Source organism: Salmo salar, chromosome 26 (genome assembly GCF_965601325.2).
Source record: "Salmo salar chromosome 26, fSalSal1, whole genome shotgun sequence".
Classification (NCBI taxonomy): Eukaryota; Metazoa; Chordata; class Actinopteri; order Salmoniformes; family Salmonidae; genus Salmo; species Salmo salar.
The window spans coordinates 24990778-25014040 of record NC_138316.1 but is presented as its reverse complement, the minus strand read 5'-3'; the positions used below and the strand labels follow the sequence as shown (position 1 = coordinate 25014040).

At 41.5% G+C, this 23263-nt stretch overlaps 1 protein-coding gene across 1 annotated transcript; it reads right to left on the bottom strand.

Moving 5' to 3' along the window:
- Positions 1-276: 276 nt before the first annotated feature.
- Positions 277-23019, bottom strand: LOC106587478 (growth arrest-specific protein 2). The gene is made up of 8 exons (XM_014175895.2): positions 22856-23019; positions 16255-16483; positions 15192-15301; positions 11329-11470; positions 7404-7467; positions 6770-7277; positions 6396-6503; positions 277-2030 (listed from the first exon to the last, which is right to left on the bottom strand). Exons 2-8 carry the CDS (start codon positions 16463-16465, stop codon positions 1818-1820), a joined length of 1356 nt encoding a protein of 451 aa, XP_014031370.2. The 5' UTR covers positions 16466-16483; positions 22856-23019; the 3' UTR covers positions 277-1817.
- Positions 23020-23263: the final 244 nt, after the last annotated feature.

The following is a 23263-nucleotide window of genomic DNA, read 5'->3' as shown; positions in this document are numbered from 1 at the left end:
AGTCTTCTCCTGTAGTTTATATCAACACACATGTACAGGTTTTGTCCCTTAGATCTCTAAATTGGCCAATGGTATTGAATGCATGGATAATTGCTACAATAAACAATACATGTATTGCAATTGTGTTGTTTGAATAATGATAAAGATTTTGTTGCTAATCTGGTTGATAGAGAAAAATCTGGGTAGCATAACAAGATTTCTGAAAAAGTTGTAAAATGGCCACGTAAAAAAGAATGAGAAGCACAATATACCACTTGTATGCAAAAGTGACAGCAAAGTACTTCTCTTATTGGGACTTCTAGTGTTTCATGAGGAACTGGAAAGTGTTCAGTGTGAGCAATGTGGGACACTGTGTACAAATGCCACAATTTCAAGTGGCACCTCTTTAAGTAGCACTGCTATGATTTTCTACAAGTCATTTATACTGGTTCAATCCACGAGGATGGAGAAAGACGATTAAAAGACATTATAGTCTCGCATGAGATCATTATGGTTCATTTCTTTTAATGTATTCAAACTTGTGTCCATTTTTTAATCTAATTTATTTTACTGAAATAAAATGTAATTAATATACTATTCTGAAGTCAACTGTGTCTGTATTATTCATGTATTTTAGATGTCTATGTCATCTTATGTCACGACAGAAAAACACTGAGCTTAGGTAAACCTCTTCCTGTGAACTGCCCATCTGGGCTTACAGGTACACTATTTCCCACTCATGTAGAGTTTAGTCACATAGGCGATTATGGTTCTTGCAACCACTGCAGTAAAGTTTTGGTTGGACATGTGGCACATTTTTCAGAGGAGTTACACGAATGCCATGATTTCACAATAAAAGTAACAACCATCATCCATCTCAGTTTGTCTTTCATCAATATGTAGCACATATTCATTCTCCAAACTAATACAGAACTGATGAGGTTTTAAAAACAATCACATGGATGTTGCTGACATCTGTCAGTTAGTGAGCTGACACTGATTTACTCCAAATGCTAGGCTTACTTTTAGTGGACCTCAGTGGATGAATTCCCTGTAATAATATTAGGCTGCATTTAGACAGGCAGCCCAATTATGATATTTTTTTCCACCAATAGGTCTTTTGACCAATCACAGGTCTTTTCACATTAGATCATCTTAGGGCTGATCTGGTTGGTCAAAAAAATATCATAATTGTGCTGCATGTCTAAATTCAGCCATAGAGGCTAAGAAACCCTGGTCTAAGTGTTGCTTGTATCATCTATTGCTTATGACACAGTGCCACCTAGAGGAGAGTTGGGTATTTTCTGTCTGTGTCCTCAGTCATGATAATTCCAGCAAATGAGGAAGAGTCAAGGCTGCAGGGTAGTAGCTAACCATCAAACAACTGACTACAGATAAATTGATAGTTCACATTTTTGCCAGGACAGGACAGTCTTCAGATGAGCCCTCATCCAATGTAGTAAAATACAATTCTAAACGCCATTACCTCTCAGCTATACTAGCCTTTCTGAATCAACTCTTTTAACGACTACAGGATAGATTTTTACTGGTAAGATCACTTTTTCAAACTAATCTTAAATTGTTTTATTTATTTAACCTTTATTTAACTAGGCAAGTCAGTTAAGAACAAATTCTTATTTACAATGACGGCCTTGGAACAGTGGGTTAACTGCCTTTTAGCTTGTCAGATTTTTAGCTTGTCAGCTCGGGGATTCGATCTAGCAACTTTTCGGTTACTGTCCGAATGCTCTAACCACTAGGCTACCTACCGCCCCAAAATAACACCATGCCAGGTATTTTGTTGACAGTTATCTGTTATGGTTGAACAGATTCATGTTTTATTTCTTGGCACGATAGTGTGCCCCCACCACCATGTAGCTGTCTGGTGACAGTGGTAAGAGGTCCTTCATGTTGGGGGACTTTCCTTTGGCCCAACAGGTCCTGAGCGGGGTGACCGGTGGACTCCGGCAGGGGTCATGCTTCAGCAGGTAACATCCCAAGGTCTCCCAGCCTCCCCCGATGCGCACCATCACATGACGCTCATTCAGCATCTGCAGGAGGAACAAGATGGAGGGGATAGTCAGAAACAGCAGGTACAATAAAACCCATAACTGCTATTCCATTTGAGCAACTTAGCCAGTTCAACCATATCACAACAAATGTACTTGTTTGTTGCTCAGTACCTAGCTTGGTTTTGAATCCCCCTTCACCTATGTCTGATTTCAAGTAGGCCAAGGCATAGTAACCTTGGAAAATGTTATGATTCACTCCCCAGACGGAAACTGCTCTTTGTATGACCCCCGAGCCAAGAGAAGATACCCTTCTAATCAAATATTGACCAGTTCCTTCTGCCTGTGTAACAGCTCTCATGAAAGTCAAATGATCTCTGATCCATAGAAAGAGACAGCTTTGTCAAAATCTCATTAAGCCAAATGAAACACTGCCTCATGACGCCAGCTGAGCACATGCAGTGGACTAATCCACAGACATGCACGCACGGGCACGCACGGGCACACACGGGCACACACGGGCACGCAGGCACATACACAGAGGACACAGCATTCATAAATAGTACATTGTTGTGAAGTCACCATGTACATAGTTACACTTAGAACACCTGTGATAGCAGGCAAACACTCTGAGATATTAGCACTCTTTAAATTAAGCCCTCTGACATCTACTGCATAGACACCTTCCTCTACACATCACCCTCTGGTCTGGTGCAAACCTGACGCTACCATGGCAACAGCTCTCAAATAATACAGTCGGATTGTAAGAAAATGAAAGCAGCGAAATAGAGATCGCTGTCTCTTTACAAATCTGTAGCTCCACACAGACATCTAGATTCCCAAGAGGCCTTGCCTGGCCAGCCGTCCTTCTGTCAACACCGGCCCACCCCCTCCTTCCTTATCGCCCATAACCCCTTCATTATGGAACCATTAAGAATGTGATAATACAAGCAGATTTACACGCCTGCTATACACCTCCTGTCCTCCACTATGCATACTAATGGCGAGATGGACGGTGGAGGGGTGTAAGTGAATACACACACGCACATACACAAGCACCCACATGCACACAGGCAATGCCTGGTAGTCCCATTTACCAACCAAAGAAGCCCCTGAGACGTGATCTGCCTCAGCTGTCCACCGGCAGATTAAAATGTTATTGCTGACAGTGGGGTCAAGTTTGACATAACACACGAACACAAGGGTAAGAAGGAGGGAGGTGGAGCAGGAGCAGTGGAGGAAAACACCTATATGTTTTTTCCACTCATCAACCTTAGGTTAGAGCTATCCATACAAATGTGGGCTAAAATACTGTAGGCTATAAGGATTTGTCTGATAGCCTACAGCACTACATTTCAAGAGCTCTATGAGGAAAATATATTTGGGTTACTGTTTTTATTTAATTGCTTATGTAACAGAACACTAGTCAACTCAGAATACGTTATGACTGTTATGGCTCTCAAAACTCAATATTCACATAGTGGAATTATGCAAGTAGACTTTCTCAGGAATTGTGCACAAAACCCCCTGCGGCTGACATCTTCTTCTATATAATCAGATTCATTCTAACAACCCCTGCCCCCCACACGTGTGCCTTTACTCCAGCCCATAAGCTGACTGCTGGATTCCCCTGTGTCCTCCTTCCCTGGCAGCTCTATTGATTCTCTCTCCTCCCGTTTGTTGTTGAAAGATTCATGAGAATGCTAATGGTGGAAGAGGCCTTCAGCCATCATCCACTAGGGGCCATGCTTTAACCATTCCCTTCTGAGGAAAGGTTATTGTGATTGCACTGGTCATTACATGAGAGATGGAGTAATTGTATTGTAGAAATTCACATATATCTCACTCTATGGGAGGATCTTGTCACATGCAAAAAGGGCTTGGACTTTAATATATCCTAACCACCGTCTCCTACTTATTCTTAAATGAAACTGCTTTTTCCTTTTAGGTAATCCCATAGAACTTTAATGATTGCTTAAATAGAGATATGTCTTCTATTATAGCTATCAGACCACTGCTAAAATATAAAGTGAACCAAACAAAGCTCCTATGTGTTCTGATGGAAATAGGAAGTAATGGAAGTGAGATGATATTGTGAAAGGTTTTAATGTCTCCCTTCTTTTCAGTGCCAGACACAGTTACCATCCCTGCTATAAAGCCTGGTGCTTAATTGGGCTTGGAGAAGAAGAGCCTTCCTTTCTTCAACAGCTGAGAATGCTGCATGGAGCCCTCCAGGGCTAGCATGATTGAAAAATCTCCAGTGGAGAGAGGGGGTGTCATACCAGGCCAGGCTTCAATGAGCTGTCTGATTAAATCACACCACTAATGACTTGGTCTTAGTAATCAATAGATTCTGCTCTTTAAAAAGCCAAGCAAACATCACAGGACTCATACAGACAGACAGCCAGCCAGACATACAGGGGTTATCAGGGCCTGGTTAATGAGCATTAATGGGCATCACTTCACACAGGTAAAATCTTTACAGTGGAGTGGAGTGGAGTGGACTGTAGTGCTCTATTCATACAGAGAAGAGAAGTGTGTTTTTTAGTGATTGAGTGAAAGGACTGTGTATCCTGCAGGTAGTGCTGTACAGCAGGGGTCTTCAACCTTTTCTTGCCCAGGAACCTCCTCCTAGGCAACCGACAACCCAGGGACCCCCGTCAACCCAGGGACCCCCGTCAACCCAGGGACCCCCGTCATACCTTAGGCGACATTAGAAAGACAATATACCCTCTTTTCTGGTGTGGATGACAATAATAATATTTTCTGTTATTCACAATGTATTCATTCTGTTGTTGCTAGCAATATTCTTAAAACATTGAAATAATAAAATGAAATCACTTTAAAAAAAATATCCCCCTGCGGTACATGGGCTGCAGACCCACGGTTGAATACCTCAGCTGTACAGTAATAACAGTTAGGATGGAGATGTTGGGCACACAGACAATCTAAAGTAAAAAAGGTAACGTAGCCTGGCACAAGTCCATGTTGCTGGAATTAAATCTGTAAATAGCCGTTATTCTCAGGAAACCACAGAAGACTAAAATATGCCAAAGTGTGTTTAGGGGAGGGCATCTGGAATATCAGGAAAATTACAGAGCTTCAACAGACAAGCGTGCAACCAAACCCCAGTCATATGACCTTGGTTGCCGAGAAACACTGAAGCATGAAAGAAAGGAAAAATACAATACCCTGAGCATGAAACCTTCAGGGTACGCATATTTCTCCATTTTGTAAATGTTCGTCCTAAACATACAGCCTGACTGAACTTGGCCATAAACCAACAACATCCCTTGGCTATCCGTTTTTATGACCTCCATTTTGTTTGATGTGGCGTAAGGGCATGTTTTCCCATGTCAGACATTTGACTATTACTGAGAAACAGGTGTTCCGTGAGTCTAAGGCAGCCATTATATCTAAATGGGCAGTAAAAATAAGGTGCCTGTTTCTCAGGGAAGAAAAATAGGAATGCAGTTGTAACTCAGCATGTCAGCTTACTGACAAAGACAGTTAAATCACATACTGTTATTGAGTAACACATTCTAACCCACTGGATTTCAATTACATTAACTGAGCATTAAAACAGTCTTCTGTTGGTGACCAATTGTCCCCAAAAGATGAGAAACCACATATGGTTTGGTCTGTCAGCTCAGTGTGGACAGAAGACAGACGATGCTAGTGTCAGTCAAGGCCATATAGAGAAAGCTTCCAGTGAGGAAGCAATTGATGCATTTCTGGTTCATTGAACCCATAGAGTGCAACCCCATCCAATTGTTGATAAATTAACTATGGAATTGAATAGTCCATTTCAGAATATATTTGACATGGAGCAACTAAAGGCAAAATACACATTTTACTCAATCAAGTTTTACATTATAGCTAAGATTTCACTTTTTTTTAACAAAATAATATACAATAACTTATTTGTAAGACATTCAATACATATTAGGACATATCAAGTAATACAAACCTGGGCATGTTTTAATAATACTTTTTCCCATTAGAACTCTACTGTTGCCAAGCAACCCTGTGTCCCATGGTGCTTTGCCTGGAACAAGTCCTTCTCTACAGATTCCCACTTATTGCAGCTTAGTGCAGCAAACATGCCCTCATTGCTCAATATTCTGAATATATGTCAATCAACATTCTTAAATATCACTTGATTAAAAAACAACCACATACGGAAATGCAAAGAATGTAATATGTTGGTATCAAGTCAACACCAACAAATTAAATTCCTTATATTTCCTCATGTGGTTGTTGGTTTAAATTAATGTTTTATGTCCATACAGTATGTGTCCTATAAATGATGTCACTCACTGCTGTATAGAACAATATAAATATAATCTACTTCCATGGTTTCACGCAACTCCGACAATTAGGGTGAAGGAAGGGGTGTTGACATACTCGTACGTAGAGGACCTTCTCCCCGACACGATAGCGTCCTTTAGGATGCTTCTCCACAGGGAACTTAGTGGGGCAGCTGCATGGCGGGTCCTCGATAATGTTTCTCACCTGAAACACAAAACATCTCTCAGATAAAGCAAGCAAAGACATAACCTCCTCCTACCCGTAGGCTATACCTACCAGCATTACCACCGCTAAGAATGTTTGCTAAACAATTGGAGAGGAAGTCTGGTGTGCTAGACTAGGTCAATACTTAAGATCTTTCCTATGATACAGTCAGTGGGGCAAGATGACACTGATTAGCTACTGTATTTCTCATTATATTGATGGGTAATTCATGGTTACTTTAGGCCTATTTGAGAGGAGGTACTTACAATGTCATCCAACAAGTCGCATGTGCTTGGCGTCTTCTTAGCAGATGATTTGCTTGGACGACGCGCCATGGGCTTAGGTGAGGGAGAGGGTGAGGGTTGGGATGGAGGTGACGGCAGTGGCGGAGAATGTGTAGATGGGGAGACAGGGGTCTCTGTAAGGCTCAGGGCTGAGATAGTATCTGTGGTTGGTGTTGTTGGAGGGGTCTGCGTGGAGGTTGTGACAGTGGTAACAGGTGAGGTTTGAGTGGAAGTTGTGCTGGTGGTGGTTGACGAGGATGAGATGGAAGTTGGAGGTGTAGGGTCTATTGGGGCTGAGGAAGGGGGTGGGCTTGGACTGGGAGGTGGGGTTACAGAAGCAGGGGGTGTAGGAGCATGGAGCAGCGGTAAGATTAAGGGAAGAGTTGTGGGTGAGGGGAAGGCCAGAGGTGACGATGGGGTGAGAGACCCTGCCTCCTCCCTCTCTATCTCTCTCTCCAGCTTCACCAACCCTGGGGGCTCCACACCATACCTGAGAGCGAGTCAGTGAGACACCACGACTGTTAGACGGTTGGTAAAGAAAGATTCCATGAACTGGGAAAAGCGCAGTTGTGCAAGTCTCTGAGTGAATGATGTACACAGAGTCATGACAACTCACCTGACTGCAATCCTTCCCAGCTCCATAAGACAGAGACACACCTCCCGAGGTTGTTTGTGGAGCACTGCCCATAAAGCACACACACAACTTATGTCATGGCTAAACAAATACTGTCATATTAATGTATTATCTTTATGCATAAAGCCTGATGACATGAACAGCAGCTAAATGTGTATTTACATGAACGTCCATGACAAACCACACAGATTGTCAGGATGTCAGGACACACAAAAACAACCTTCATCCTGCACCAAGCTATTTGAATATGAGGATTCACACAGACAAAATTGAATAAAGATCAAACCAATGTGTTTACATTTCAAGAACCACAAACACCACACACACACACACACACACACACACACACACACACACACACACACACACACACACACACACACACACACACACACACACACACACACACACACACACACACACACACACACACACACACACACACACACATTTGCTACCCATTAACAATGAGTATAATTCAGCTGCCAAAGGAGATGCTTTCAAAGATAAAACAGAACATTATCTGTGAGGAAAATGAAAACAAAAGCAGCATTTTGAATATGGGTGAATGTCAGTGAGGATTCAGGAGGGGTTATGCCTTTCTCCAGCGCCCAGCTATCTTTGAAGCTGAACTCAAATCCCTGCAGGCACCAGACACGTGTGTAAAGAAAACGTGGGCATGCAGGCTGAACACAGCACGCTCAATGCCTGTAATTATCAGTAGTCTTCAAAGTTAGGCTCTCCAAAGTGATTAAAATACTTATCAAAACATATCTTGTTCTAAACATGTAATTTCATTTCACAGGGACAGAAGGTGTGGTTTTGTTTTGGAGGGAAAGGAATCATGGATATACTGTGTAGTGAAATTAACTTCTCTCTGTAGCCTAACATGAAAATGAAGCACCACCAAAACACAAACAATTGGGAAAAGTTATGGTATTATAGTTCAAATGTGAGACACATTGGACACACCTCCCGAATGTGTCCATATGTAACCTTTGATCTTTGAAATTGGCAATGAAGTTCCTTGTCATTGCTCTATTCTGTAAATCCATCATTACACCAGGGATGCAGCAGGGAAGAGGGAGGAGAGAAAGCAGGAAGAGAGTAGAGCAGACATAATGCCACAAATACACAGTATACACTTACATGTAGTTGTACATTGAAGTACAACAATTTAAGCAATTATGTACGTATGAAAATACACAGCATGAGTGACTTTAAAATTCCTGTGTCAAACATAAATATTGAAAAATACAGTAGTCATCATGTACATGTCCTATCATTCTGAGAGAAAATTCACCAACAAGCCAGTTTAGTCAGACTAGGGGGAAAACTGACGTATATGGTAGTTAAACCTACACATTAACTCTCTCAGCGTCGCGCATGCCCATGCAGGAACATGCCCAGGTGGAATAGGTATACCGCACACACAGTTAATATCACTAAATGTGGTCAACATGCTATAACTAGCCTCCCATGTCCCTCAGTACTGAAGGCATCAAACAGAAACAGAGATGAATGAGTGATACATGATCCTAAGACAAGACAATCCAAGTCACAGAAGAAAATATATCATTCCTCTATTCAAGGTACAGAGTCAGCTAGCACTGTGAGCTGACCTGCCTTCCAGCTCCACCTGGACATCTCTCTTTCATTCCCTTTAAACCATCTCATCCACTCGCTAAATCCTCTACAGCTAGTGAGGAAGCATGGCTGGCGTTCTCATAGTGACAGTCACAGATAAAAGCTAGGGAGTCAGTGGAGGACAAAGACAGGTGACACTGGAGTGTTTTCCCAGTGGGGCCATGCTTCTACAGAACAGAGGACTGAACGGGAAACAGCACAGTCTTTCAACAGGGGACAGGCTACTAATCCAGAACAGGCACAAGAAAGAAACCAGAGACTACTGCCAGAGGCCTTCCATGGTCTGATGAGAGGGTATGATAGAGTATATATACAGTTGAAGTCAGAAGTTCACATACATTTAGGTTGGAGTCATTAAAACTCGTTTATCAACCACTCCACAAATTTCTTGTTAACAAACTATAGTTTTGGTAAGTCGGTTAAGACATCTACTTTGTGCTTGACACAAGTAATGTTTCCAACAATTGTTTACAGACAGATTATTTCACTTATAATTCACTGTATCACAATTCCAGTGGGTTGACTGTGCCTTTAAAGAGCTTGGAAAATCCCAGAAAAAGATGTCATGGCTTTAGAAGCTTCTGATAGGCTAATTGATATGATTTGAGTCAATTGGAGGTGTACCTGTGGATGTATTTCAAGGCCTACCTTCAAACTCAGTGCCTCTTTGCTTGGCATCATGGGAAAATCAAAAGACCTCAGAAAAATAATAGTATAACTCCACAAGTCTGGTTAATCCTTGGGAGCAATTTCCAAATGCCTGAAGGTACCACGTTCATCTGTACAAACAATAGTATGCAAGTATAAACACCATGGGATCACACAGCCATCATACCGCTCAGGAAGGAGATGCGTTCTGTCTCCTAGAGATGAACGTATTTTGATGCGAAAAGTGCAAATCAATCCCAGAACAACCGCAAAGGACCTTGTGAAGATGCTGGAGGAAACAGGTACAAAAGTATCTATATCCACAGTAAAACGAGTCCTATATCGACATAACCTGAAAGGCCGCTCAGCAAGGAAGAAGCCACTGCTCCAAAACCGACATAAAAAAGCCAGACTACGGTTTGCAACTGCACATGGGGACAAAGATCGCACTTTTTGGAGAAATGTCCTCTGGTCTGATGAAACAAAAATAGAACTGTTTGGCCATAATGACCATCATTATGTTTGGAGGAAAAAGGGGGAGGCTTACAAGCCCGAAGAACACCATCCCAACCGTGAAGCACGGGGGTGGCAGCATCATGTTGTGGGGGTGCTTTGCTGCAGGAGGGACTGGTGCACTTCACAAAATAGATGGCATCATGAGGCAGGAAAATGATGTGGGTATATTGAAGCAACATCTCAAGACATCAGTCAGGAAGTTAAAACTTGGTCACAAATGGACCCAAGCATACTTCCAAAGTTGTGGCAAAATGGCTTAAGGACAACAAAGTCAAGATATTGGAGTGGCCATCACAAGCCCTGACCTCATCCTATACAAACTTTGTGGGCAGAACTGAAAAAGCTTGTGTGAGCAAGGAGGCCTACAAACCTGACTCAGTGACACCAGCACTGTCAGGAGGAATGGGTCAAAATTCACTCAACTTATTGTGGGAAGCTTATGGAAGGATACCCGAAACATTTGACCCAAGTTAAACATTTTAAAGGCAATGCTACCAAATACTAATTGAATGCATGTAAACTTCTGACCCACTGGGAATGTAATGAGGGAAATAAATGCTGAAATAAATAATTCTCTCTACTATTATTCTGACATTTCACATTCTTAAAATAAAGTGGTAATCCTAACTGACCTAAAACAGGGAATTTTTACTAGGATTAAATGTCAGGAATTGTGAAAACTGAGTTTAAATGTATTTGGCTAAGGTGTATGTAAACTTCCAACTTCAACTGTATATATATATGGATGAGAGTAGAGATGGGATGGGGGTCGGGAACGTTTTAAAAGCAGACATCTTGTGACGTGTATGAGAACTGTTTCTCAATAAGATTATCTCTGCTAAGTCTCTGGACGTTGCACATCCTGAGCACAGATTTACAACAGATTAGAATCGGCAGAAGTGTGTTAATAAACTAACTGTAGGGTCTGTTGCCAATTAGCCACACCATTTCAGTGTTCATGAGTTAATCTGGTTGACTCTGACAGAGATTTACAGATTCTCTCTTAGACAGACAACTTGATGGACATTGGCTGTTTAAGAACAGATTTGTGTCCTGTCAGTGCCAGACGGAAATTGACAAACAAGTAGGCACTCACCCAAACCTTCAGACTCAAACAGGTAAGTCTCATCCACACCAATCTTCCGACACCAGTAGAGGAAGTTGGCAGCGTTGTCCCGGGCAAAGAAAGAGCCAGAAGTAGCATCAGCTCGCCAATGAATCACCCTGCGGACGAAGGGCTGGGGAAAATACACAGGGACAATCACCAAGTCAGTGTCAATACTCTAATTCAGCTCAATACACTGAGTATACCAAACATTAAGAACACCTTCCTAATTTTGAGTTGCATCCCCCACTTTTGCACTCAGAACAGCCTCAATTTGTCAGGACATGAACTCTACAATGTGTCGAAAGCGTTCCACAGGGATGCTGGCCCATGTTCACTCCAATGTTTCCCACAGTTGTGTCAAGTTGTCTGGATGTCCTTAGGCTGGTGTACCATTCTTGACACACACATGAAACTGTTGAGCATGAAAAACCCAGCAGCGTTGCAGTTATTGACACAAACCGGTGCGCCTGGCACCTACTACCATACCCCGTTCAAAGGCACTTACATTTTTTGTCTTTCCCATTCACTCTCTGAATGGCACATATACACAATTCATGTCTCAGTTGTTTCAAGGCTTAAAAATCCTTATTTAACCTGTCTCCTGCTCTTCATCTACACTGATTGAAGTGGATTTAACAAGTGACATTAATAATGGATCATATCTTTCACCTGGATTCACCTGGTCAGTCTATGTCATGGAAAGAGCAACTGTTCTTAATGTTTTTTATACTCAGTGTATAACATGGTATAACTAGTGCATTATAATTATTAATAACAGCTCATTTGGGGTCAATACCACTACATTATCCTCTTGGCATAAATTATTTTCTTAAAGGCCCAATGCAACCATTTTTATAACAATATCAAATCATTTCTGGATGACAATTAAGTTCCTTACTGTAAGAGTTTCCATAAACAGTTTCCAAAAGAAACAGAAATAGCTTTTTAGCAAAAAAAAACATTTCTCAAGCAAGAATTTTGCTAGGACTGTCTGGGAGTGGTCTGAATGTGGAGGGGCAAACTGAAAACTAACTGTTAATGCCAGAGAGGTTTGGAACTCTCTTTGTTATTGCTCTATTAACTAATTTACCGCCTGGTGATGATACCAGGCAGGCCAAAACTCCATCCCACCAAAACAGGCTGTAATTTCAGGTGGTCTTTTCAAACAGCTCTTACACTAAAATGCCATTATCATCATTTTCACAATTTCACAGTATTATTCCAATCTTATAGTGTGGAAATATATATATATAAACACAAGAAAATCACGTTTTTGACTGCATTAGGCCTTTAACTAATTAACCGCCTGGTGATGTCACCAGGCAAGCCTTGTCTTGTTGCCTTTTGTTCTATGTTGCTCTGTCTGTATGCTACAGTGAGGGAAAAAAGTATTTGATCCCCTGCTGATTTTGTACATTTGCCCACTGACAAAGAAATGATCAGTCTATAATTTTAATGGTAGGTTTATTTGAACAGTGAGAGACAGAATAACATTTAAAAAAATCCAGGAAAACGCATGTCAAAAATGTTATAAATTGATTTGCATTTTAATGAGGGAAATAAGTATTTGACCCCTCTGCAAAACATTACTTAGTAGTTGGTGGCAAAACCCTTGTTGACAATCACAGAGGTCAGATGTTTCTTGTAGTTGGCCACCAGGTTTGCACACATCTCAGGAGGGATTTTGTCCCACTCCTCTTTGCAGATCTTCTCCAAGTCATTAAGGTTTCGAGGCTGACGTTTGGCAACTCGAACCTTCAGCTCCTTCCACAGATTTTCTCTGGGATTAAGGTCTGGAGACTGGCTAGGCCACTCCAGGACCTTAATGTGCTTCTTCTTGAGCCACACCTTTGTTGCCTTGGCCGTGTGTTTTGGGTCATTGTCATACTGGAATACCCATCCACGACCCATTTTCAATGCCCTGGCTGAGGGAAGGAGGTTCTCACCCAAGATTTGACGGTACATGGCCACGTCCATCGTCCCTTTGATGCGGTGAAGTTGTCCTGTCCCCTTAGCAGAAAAACACCCCCAAAGCATAATGTTTCCACCTCCATCTTTGACGGTGGGGATGGTGTTCTTTGGCTCATAGGCAGCATTCCTCCTCCTCCAAACCCGGCGAGTTGAGTTGATGCCAAAGAGCTCCATTTTGATCTCATCTGACCACAACACTTTCACCCAGTTGTCCTCTGAATCATTCAGATGTTCATTGGCAAACTTCAGACGGGCATGTATATGTGCTTTCTTGAACAGGGGGACCTTGCGGGCGCTGCAGGATTTCAGTCCTTCACGGCGTAGTGTGTTACCAATTGTTTTCTTGGTGACTATGGTCCCAGCTGCCTTGAGATCATTGACAAGATCCTCCCGTGTAGTTCTGGGCTGATTCATCACCGTTCTCATGATCATTGCAACTCCACAAGGTGAGATCTTGCATGGAGCCCCAGGCCGAGGGATATTGACAGTTCTTTTGTGTTTCTTCCATTTGCGAATAATCACACCAACTGTTGTCATCTTCTCACCAAGCTGTTTGGCGATGGTCTTGTAGCCCATTCCAGCCTTGTGTAGGTCTACAATGTTGTCCCTGACATCCTTGGAGAGCTCTTTGGTCTTGGCCATGGTGGAGAGTTTGGAATCTGATTGATTTATTGCTTCTGTGGACAGGTGTCTTTTATACAGGTAACAAACTGAGATTAGGAGCACTCCCTTTAAGTGTGTGATCCTAATCTCAGCTCGTTACCTGTATAAAAGACACCTGGGAGCCAGAAATCTTTCTGATTGAGAGGGGGTCAAATACTTATTTCCCTCATTAAAATGCAAATCAATTTATAACATTTTTAACATGCGTTTTTCTGGATTTTTTTGTTGTTATTCTGTCTCTCACTGTTCAAATAAACCTACCATTAAAATTATAGACTGATCATTGCTTTGTCAGTGGGCAAACGTACAAAATCAGCAGGGGATCAAATACTTTTTTCCCTCACCATATGTCTTGCTTGTCCTATGTTGCTCTGCGTGTGCTCACTGCTCAATGATTGTCTATATTGTAATTGTTTTTAATAACCTGCCCAGGAACTGCGGTTAAAAATTAGCCGGCTGGCTAAAACCGGCACTTTTACTGAAACATTGATTAATGTGCACTGTCCCTGTAAAAATGTAATAAACTCAAACTCAAACTCAAGCCAAAACTCCACCCATGCAAAACCTACTGATTACAAGGTCCTGTGTAGATTGTATTTTCAACCAGCGACTATTAGGAAATAACACTGATCAAATGTTTTCACTTTTTTACAGTGCTAGTTTTATCAGCTGTTGAACAATATTTTAAAAACAAAAAACAGTTAAACATAATTTTGACAGCACTGGGCCTTTAATTAAATTCCCTCCAAATGTCTAGTCAAGATGTGAACCATAGAAAGTAACTCCAACAACCAGCACTTGGGCAGATTCTGTGTAAGATTATAAACAATATTGAGTTATTTTTGTTTAAATTTAGGAAACAGTTACTAGTAAACGCAATTCAAGAATGACAATGAAGCGTTGCATTATGCAGATCTCAGTCAGTATCAGCAGCAGCAGCACTCTGAGAAGGGGTGAGGAGAACCACAGATGGTGACTTCAAAACCAGAGACTCTCAGTGAAACATTCTGTCCTTTATTGTCTACTTTCAAGTGATGGCTTGGTTTCAACATAATAAAAAAATATTCCAAAGACGGCTCAATTGCAGATCGTATCTTTAGACTGAGCCACTGAAATATAGACATCTGTATGGCATAAGTAAGTTGATGAAAGATCGATATTCTTAATTGTGATCATGTAATGTATGATGTCTATGGTCATGTATGTTTGTATGTTACCTTGCCATTGCTGCCTTGGATCATCCTCTCCTGTAGCTCCTCGGCCAGCTGGCACAGCAGAACCCCATTATCCAGCCTGTCCATCAGGCTGTCAGCCGTGACCCCAGAGTCTGTGGTGAGAAGTGTCAGTCACCAACACCATGCTAAACAGGCCACAGAAAGGGGAGCCCATTTCACATCAAATAGTTGTCTTATATCACTGTGTGCTTTACATCTAATAATAATGTTTTATCTACTTATATCCTGTTTAAAAAAAAATCAGCTGTACATGATAAGTGACTATATAGTAGCTACATACTTATCATGTAGGGCGTTATATGTCATTACACAGGTGTTTTTGTCCTGAGGTTACTACTCACTGCGATGACACAGATGTACTATACTGCTCTGGCATTATTTGTGAGGGTGTTGATCTGGAGTAATGCATTTTTATTATGCCATATTAAACTGAAGCATTTGCCTTGTTAATGGGACCGTATTATTAACAACATCATTCTCATGCAAACTTCCTGGTTGTAGACCTAGAGAATTCTTATGCGTGGCTTTGCATTGTTGCAAGTCGATCCTTATGTGTGAGTGATGGATATTATCTAGTCATCTCCCCGACCCAGACACACACAGGCTGTGACATGTTCAGACCCTTCCTGACTTCCTTCCAACAATATTGTTCCCCTGGAATCTTAACAGGGTTCCTGTCAGTGACCAGACATGCAGGGCTATTTCAAGGGGTATTTCAAGGATTTAGGTTAATGTGTGCCTTTCCAGTTCAGAACACCAACCAATAGCAAGGTCCCCATTATCCAATATAAAAAGTATGATCCAATTTCATGTCCTCGCATAACCTGCATGTCATTGGGTGACATTTGTATTGATGTTCAGAAACTACAAAAAATAGGCCTATGTTGCACAAGAATCTAGCGAAACCAATGCATCACATTATCTTAGTCATAGTTTAGACACATTCCTTGTTAAAAGTGTTTTAAAAGCCCCAAACCCCAAGATGGTTACAGGTTTGTTGCAGGTGCTTTGTAACAACATAAAAACCATGTGAAGGTCACCCTACCTAGAAATATGTTGAGCCAGAGAGCCAGGTCCTCTCTCATGGGCAGCAGGCTGGCCTCGTGGCGGCTGGGGAGCCATTTGGTGTACTGCTGTGGGCTCTCCAGACCAGGCCCATTGTGGTGCTGTTTGGGACTGAGGGGGCAACATATTCCGAGCCCAGTGAGATGTATTGGACTGTATTGGTCGTCCTCTGTTTCCACCAGACTGTTCATGGTTCCCTCCTCTTTTACCTGCAGGACAGGAGGAAAAGAAGCTGTTAATGTTGTATTTCATTCATATTTAAAATATTTTGTATTGTCACTTTTCTAGATTTGCAACATTTGAATATGTCACATCAAAGGAGGGTTGGAGAGCTTATTTGTGGTGCAGCATTTCTATCTGTAAATCAGCTCTTTGTCAGAGGGGCGTCGACCTGTCTGTCAGCCTCTGGTGTTTCAATATTTTCTGTACATTTCTAGTTGTATACGTCAGGACAGCCATTCTGTTTAAAGTTTTAATAGCCTACTACAGCAAGCTCTAGCCTCTAGTTCATTTGACTGTAAATCAAATGGTGTGGAACACTCTCATTGACCCTAACCAGGCCTAGGAGCACTCCACACCTTCCTCCTAGAGCAGGGGCCAGGAAAGGGGCATACAGTTGAGACAGGAGCCAAGAGTGGGCCAGGACGGGGGGCCTATGAGAGTCATCAATAGAGCACAGTAGGAGGACTGTCCACCAGACTCCCACATGAGCGGAAAGGTTTGCGGAAAGGTTTGGAGTTGGAGTTTGGAGTTGGTGGAGGTCCGGACAGGAGAAGGTTTTGGCACAGGTACAACTTGTAATAGTCTTCAGTGTGGAAACCAAAAGCATGGATGATACACATACAGACAACATACTAACCCACACACAAACACTATGGACCATGTATTCACAAACATACAAAATACATGTAATGACACAATAGATCACACACAGAGCCCACATACACACAAATCTTCACACAAACATGAACACACATGCACCAGCCTTTTGTCATAACTGTTAGTGTAACTGATGTCAGGGAAGGATTTAATAGACAAACATCTAAAGCCAAGAGCGAATCCCCTGGCACTATTCTATGCCTCATTTCTCCTCTTTCCAGACAAGTATTCATCATAAAGGCCAACCCCATGCAGAGACATGCTTCGGCTTCCCGTAATCCCCACAGTTAATCTGCAGGGGTAACAAAACAACACATGCACCGGGGTTGTAGTGAAAGACCGAAGAAAATATACTGGTCAACTTCAATAAACACTAGAGTGTTACCATAAGATGCCTAGATTCTATGGTATGAACATCTTAACATCAGATGTGCCGTTCATTTCAATTGCCAAGAAAATGTGAGTTCTGTTTAAAGTCACAGACTATTGGAAGGTTAAACAAACTGACTGCTGACAGGGACGTAACCCCCACAGAAGCCATCACTCTAACTGTACTGAAAATAGCATTTGTTGATAGGATACACATGTACAAACAGTATCATTTGAAGGTAATGTCCTATTGTCTTCAAATATTGACTAAGGAGCTGTCATGTTGTCACAGGCACCCACATGAAAAAATACTAGTTTACTATAGAATTCTATAATTAACTGTAGTATACTGTGGAATACTATACTACACACTGTAGTATCCTGTCACGCATGTCGAGGACCAAGACGAAACAGGGAAGTGTATACTCATCTTCTCTTTTTAATATATAAGAAGGAGAAACAAAATAAACACATAATATACAATTAACAGAAACGACACTAACCGTTCTGTCACATGACAAGCACAAAACAGAATACAACTACCCACAAACCACAATACAAACACACCCCTAATTATAGGACCTTCAATCAGAGGCAACGATAGACAGCTGCCTCCAACTGAAGGCCCCAACACCAATTAACTAAACATAGAAATACAAATGACTAGACAGAACATAGAAATAAACTAACATAGAACAATAACCAAAACCCTGGACTAATAAATCAAATACCCCTCTCTACATGGACACATACACACAACCACCCTGAACCACAAAACAAATACCCCCTGCCACGTCCTGACCAAACAAAACACTAACAAATAACACCTTTACAGGTCAGAACGTGACATATCCCTCAATCATGTGTAGTTCTTACTATAGAATTTTGTAGTATACTATAGAATACTACAGTAAATACTACCGTATTTAATTTGCATATACCCTGCCCATTCCCTTCCCAATGTCACAATTTGTGTCCCCCATAATTGAGAAACATACATGAAATGTATAGACCATATACTGTATTCCCTACAAGTTATAGAAAAGAGCAGAAGCGCTGAACTATCCGTTCAGTATTTCTCCAGTAGGTTTCCTAAAAGGAGAAAGCCTCCACTTCGATGTCAAAGATAATAAAACAAACACACTATAGTAAATACTATGGTAATGTCCGCAAAAACATAACAGTAAATACTACAGTATACTACAGTCCACAAAAATACTACAGTAAATACTACAGTATACCGTACTACAGTCCCCAAAAAGACTACAGTAAATACTACAGTACACTTCAATCCGCAAAAACACTACAGTAATTACTATAGTATATATTACAGTTCTCTTTTACTGCAGTATTTATGCAGTGCATTCGGAAATTATTCAGACCCCTTGACTTTTTCCACATTTTGTTAAGTTACAGCCTTATTATAAAATTGATTAAATCATTTTTTCCCCACATCAATCTACACACAATACTCCGTAATGACAAAGCAAAAACTGTTTTTTATACATTTTTATAAAAAACAGAAATACCTTATTTACGTAAGTATTCAGACCCTTTGCTATGAGACTCGAAATTGAGCTCAGGTGCATCCTGTTTCAATTGATCATCCTTCAAATGTTTCTACAACTTGATTGGAGTCCACCTGTGGTAAATTCAATTGATTGGACAGGATTTGTAAAGGCATACAACTGTCTACATAAGGTGTCAAAGTTGACAGTACAAGTCAGAGCAAAAACCAAGCCATGAGTTCGAAGGAATTGTCCGTAGAGCTCCGAGACAGGATTGTGTTGACTCACAGATCTGGGGAAGGGTACCAAAAAATGTCTGCAGCATTGAAGGTCTGAAGGAACACTGTGGCCTCCATCCTTCTTAAATGGAAGAAGTTTGGAACCACCAAGACTCTTTCTAGAGCTGGCCACCCAGCCAAACTGAGCAATCGGGGGAGAAGGGCCTTGGTCAGGGAGGTGATTAAGAACTCGATGGTCACTCTGAAAGAGCTCCAGAGTTCCTCTGTGGAGAAGGGAGAACCTTCCAGAACGACAACCATCTCTGCAGCACTCCAACAATCAAGCCTTTATTGGTAGAGTGGCCAGACGGAAGCCACTCCTCAGTAAAAGGCACATGACAGCCCACATGGAGTTTGCCAAAAGGCACCTAAAGGACTTTCAGACCATGGGAAACAAAATTCTCTGGTCTGATGAAACCAAGACACTTTGGCCTGAATGCCAAGTGTCACATCTGGAGAAAACCTGGCACCATCCCTACGGTGAAGCATGGTGGTGGCGGCATAATGCTCTGCGGATGTTTTTCAGTGGCAGGGACTGGAAGACTAGTCAGGATCGAGGGAAAGATAATTGGAGCAAAGTACAGAGAGATCGATGAAATCCTGCTCCAGAGCGCTCAGAACATCAGACTGGGGTGAAGGTTCACCATCCAACAGGACAATGACCGCTAACAGCCAAGGCAACGCAGGGATGGCTTCAGGACAAGTCTCTGAATGTCCTTGAGTGGCCCAGCCAGAGCTCGGACTTGAACCCGATCAAACATCTCTGGAGAGACCTGAAAATAGCTGTGCAGCGTGGCTCCCCATACAACCTGATAGAACTTGAGAGGATCTGCAGAGAAGAATGGGAGAAACTCTCTAAATAAAGGTGTGCCATAGCTTGGAGCATCATACCCAACAAGACTCGAGGCTGTAATCGCTGCCAAAGGTGCTTCAACAAAGTACTGAGTAAAGGGTCTGAATACTTACGCAAATGTGATATTATTTGCAAAAATTTCTAAAAAACTATTTTTGGTTTGCCATTATTCGGTATTGTGTGTAGATTAATGAGGGGAAAAAACTATTTAATCAATTTTAGGCTGTAACGTAACAAAAAAAAAGTCAAGGGGTCTGAATACTTTCAGAATGTACTGTACTATAGTTAACTGTAAATACCACAGCATACACTACAACGAATACTACAGTAAAGTCTGCCAAAACACTACAGTAAATACTACAGTATGTATACCATAGTGTGCTGTAGTATTTTTTCAGGTGGGCAGGAAGGCCTACATAGTTTGCGCAACACAAGCCCCAGGTTAAGGGAGACACCTAGGAGACCTGGGAGCTGTGTGGTATCCAGACAGGTAGGAAGGGGGAGGAATGGCTGCTACTACCTATGTTGTCCATTTGCTAGTGAAAGCAGATAGATGGCGCAGCAAGCACACAACCTATAGCATTAGTAGTAGGTCAATGTACCAACAAAGCCCTCAACCATGGACAGATCAGATTGATGATCTTGTAGACTCACGGTCCCTCTATGTTCGACGTAGTGACTTTAGTAGGGTGGCTTTGTAAATGCACCATGCAGGCGTAGGTGAGTAGATGGAGGCCTGTCTGCCATGTATGTGGCTGTTTGCAGGCTGACCGGCCCGGGCCTGGGAGCCTCACGCTCTAACAGAACACACAGGTGCCACATTCACACCTCTACTACAGGACAATCCAGGGCTGCGGAAAGAGGGCAAAGGTCCCTGACCTACCTTTTAGACACAAGGGGTCTTTATACTCAAGGCCGAAAATACATGTACACCCACACACACCTGCACACGTACACAGACACCAAAATATGCAACCATACAGTACACAAGTATACACAGACGCACACAAGCCCATACCTGCATTGATATTATGTAGGTCTCCACTACCTCATTTATTTAGCCCTACCTAAAATTCTATTAGCTAGCACAAGATTTCCTTCAGTGACATTTTGGAGCCTGTTACTGTGCTGCTTATTCATTGACTGTGTCTTAATGGGAGGGAACAACCTCACAGGACAGGAAACTACCCATTAAGGGGAAAAAAGTTTAGAATTCTTCTGGTAATATCAAACTTAAGAATGTGTGTAGTATGTTCCTGTAATGCAAAAGCGGGCCATTCAAATTGAAATTGACAAGACTGATTGATGGTCTGGTTCCCTTTGCCCTAGCTGGCCCTAACCTGGGCTCTCTCATGGGGATGAGTCTGACGGCTCTGATGTTGTCTCACATCTGGCACCGGTAAACAAGTGTCCTTTCAACAGGCTGAGAGAATGTTTTCATCTTGAAATTATAGTACCTCCTTTCAAGCTTCAAGAGTTTGAGCAGAAAAGACCTCAAACTGACAACGTCTTGTCCTGACACAAAGTCAATTACCAACAGCAGTGTGTCACTGTGTAGTGGTACATACTTAGGCCCTTTACTAAACCCCAATGACTGTCAAGTGGAACTAATTGACCACCAAACAGCCAGCAGGCTTTTTGTGGCAACTATGAACACATATCTATAGATGCTTTCAGACTTCCCCTGATCTAAATATCAGTTTTCCAAACAGTTTGACTGAACAATTCAGAGAAGAAAAAGATGGGCAATTTCAATTTGATGTCTAACAGCATTGCTGGAAGCTACACCATTCTGGAACAGCATTTGAACAGAGATCTGGTGTCCCCAAGTATCGAGTCTCAGATCGAAACAGCTTAACTGGGGTAATGCGACCCTACTGAACACAGATATTCAAAGGGTTGGTTGGAGGGTAGGTAGGCTACATCTTGCTTGCCTCCAGGCCTGGAACATGGCTCTGTCTCAGCTGGTTCCAGACTAAATAAACCCCCAGACCGGCAGATAGGATTGTAAGGTCAATTGCCCATTGCTGTTTATACACCTTGAACAATGGGGCTTTACTCTAAAATTCCACTGGACATTCTTTTTTTTACTATGCCACTAAAATCAAACAGAAAAAAAAGGAATTTTAGCATGGACGGTTCTAAGGAGACATTTAGAAAAGAAACAGTGACCACAGCACAAGCTGTTCATTGACTACAATATTAAGCACATGCATACTTATTTCGTTCAAAAAATGTATTATATTTTTTTATATAGAAAAATGTATTATATATTTTTTATATATATTCATGTTCAAAATGAATATTAAGGTTTGGCAATGCAGCTGTCGTTTACCATCTATTACTTAGGACTTATCACATAAAATGAATGCTACAGCTTGAAATCGTCATTATTTCACTGATATTTCAATGATAAACTAGTGCATTTTGTAAAATACATACATTTTATTTATAGCTTCACTTTTTAGATCACAAGTCACAAAGTCAACAACTGTTTTTTCTAGTAGGCCTAGTGGTGAGTAGTAGAAAATACAATTAGTGGAGATACTGGTCAAACTAAACAAAAAAACACAGGGTATTTATTAATCATGTACAGCCATCACCATCCTCATCAATGACCTTCATTATTAAATATTCATAATATCTTAATCAACTTTCTGCATAGGAATAATACTTTATAAAGGAAATACTTACAGTGTCAATGAGTAAGTAAAACTGTTCAATAAATTCCTCCAGTAATAATCTACAAAGAGACTTTATGTCGGCACAGCAGGACCAAACATCAGTTACAGGTTATCTTCTCAGGTCCGCTAAATGGAAAATGTACAATAAGAACGCAGGCTACCTCCACTTCTCAATGAAACACCCCTGTGCGCCTTGTGAAAGCTGCAGGTGTCATCTTACAAGTTGTAGGTGTTACCGCTGTCAACGACGTTGTGACAAGAGAAAAGGCAGACTTGTATTAGTCACAGCGCAAGTTCCTATTATTTTGTATCTGGATTCCACTATAAATAATGTAGAACTATTACATTAGTCATCGCTAATGTTACCTTGTCTCATGGTGAGTACTGAACATTCTTGCTTTGAGCACTCAGCACCACT

Excerpts from the sequence above, each read along its gene's own strand:
- LOC106587478 (XM_014175895.2), bottom strand. The coding sequence starts at position 16,465 with ATGAACAGTCTGGTGGAAACAGAGGACGACCAATACAGTCCAATACAT. Across the intron at positions 15,302-16,254 it reads CTGGCTCAACATATTTCTAG|ACTCTGGGGTCACGGCTGAC; the intron begins GTAGGGTGACCT and ends TTCTCACCACAG. Across the intron at positions 6,504-6,769 it reads GCGACTTGTTGGATGACATT|GTGAGAAACATTATCGAGGA; the intron begins GTAAGTACCTCC and ends TTTGTGTTTCAG.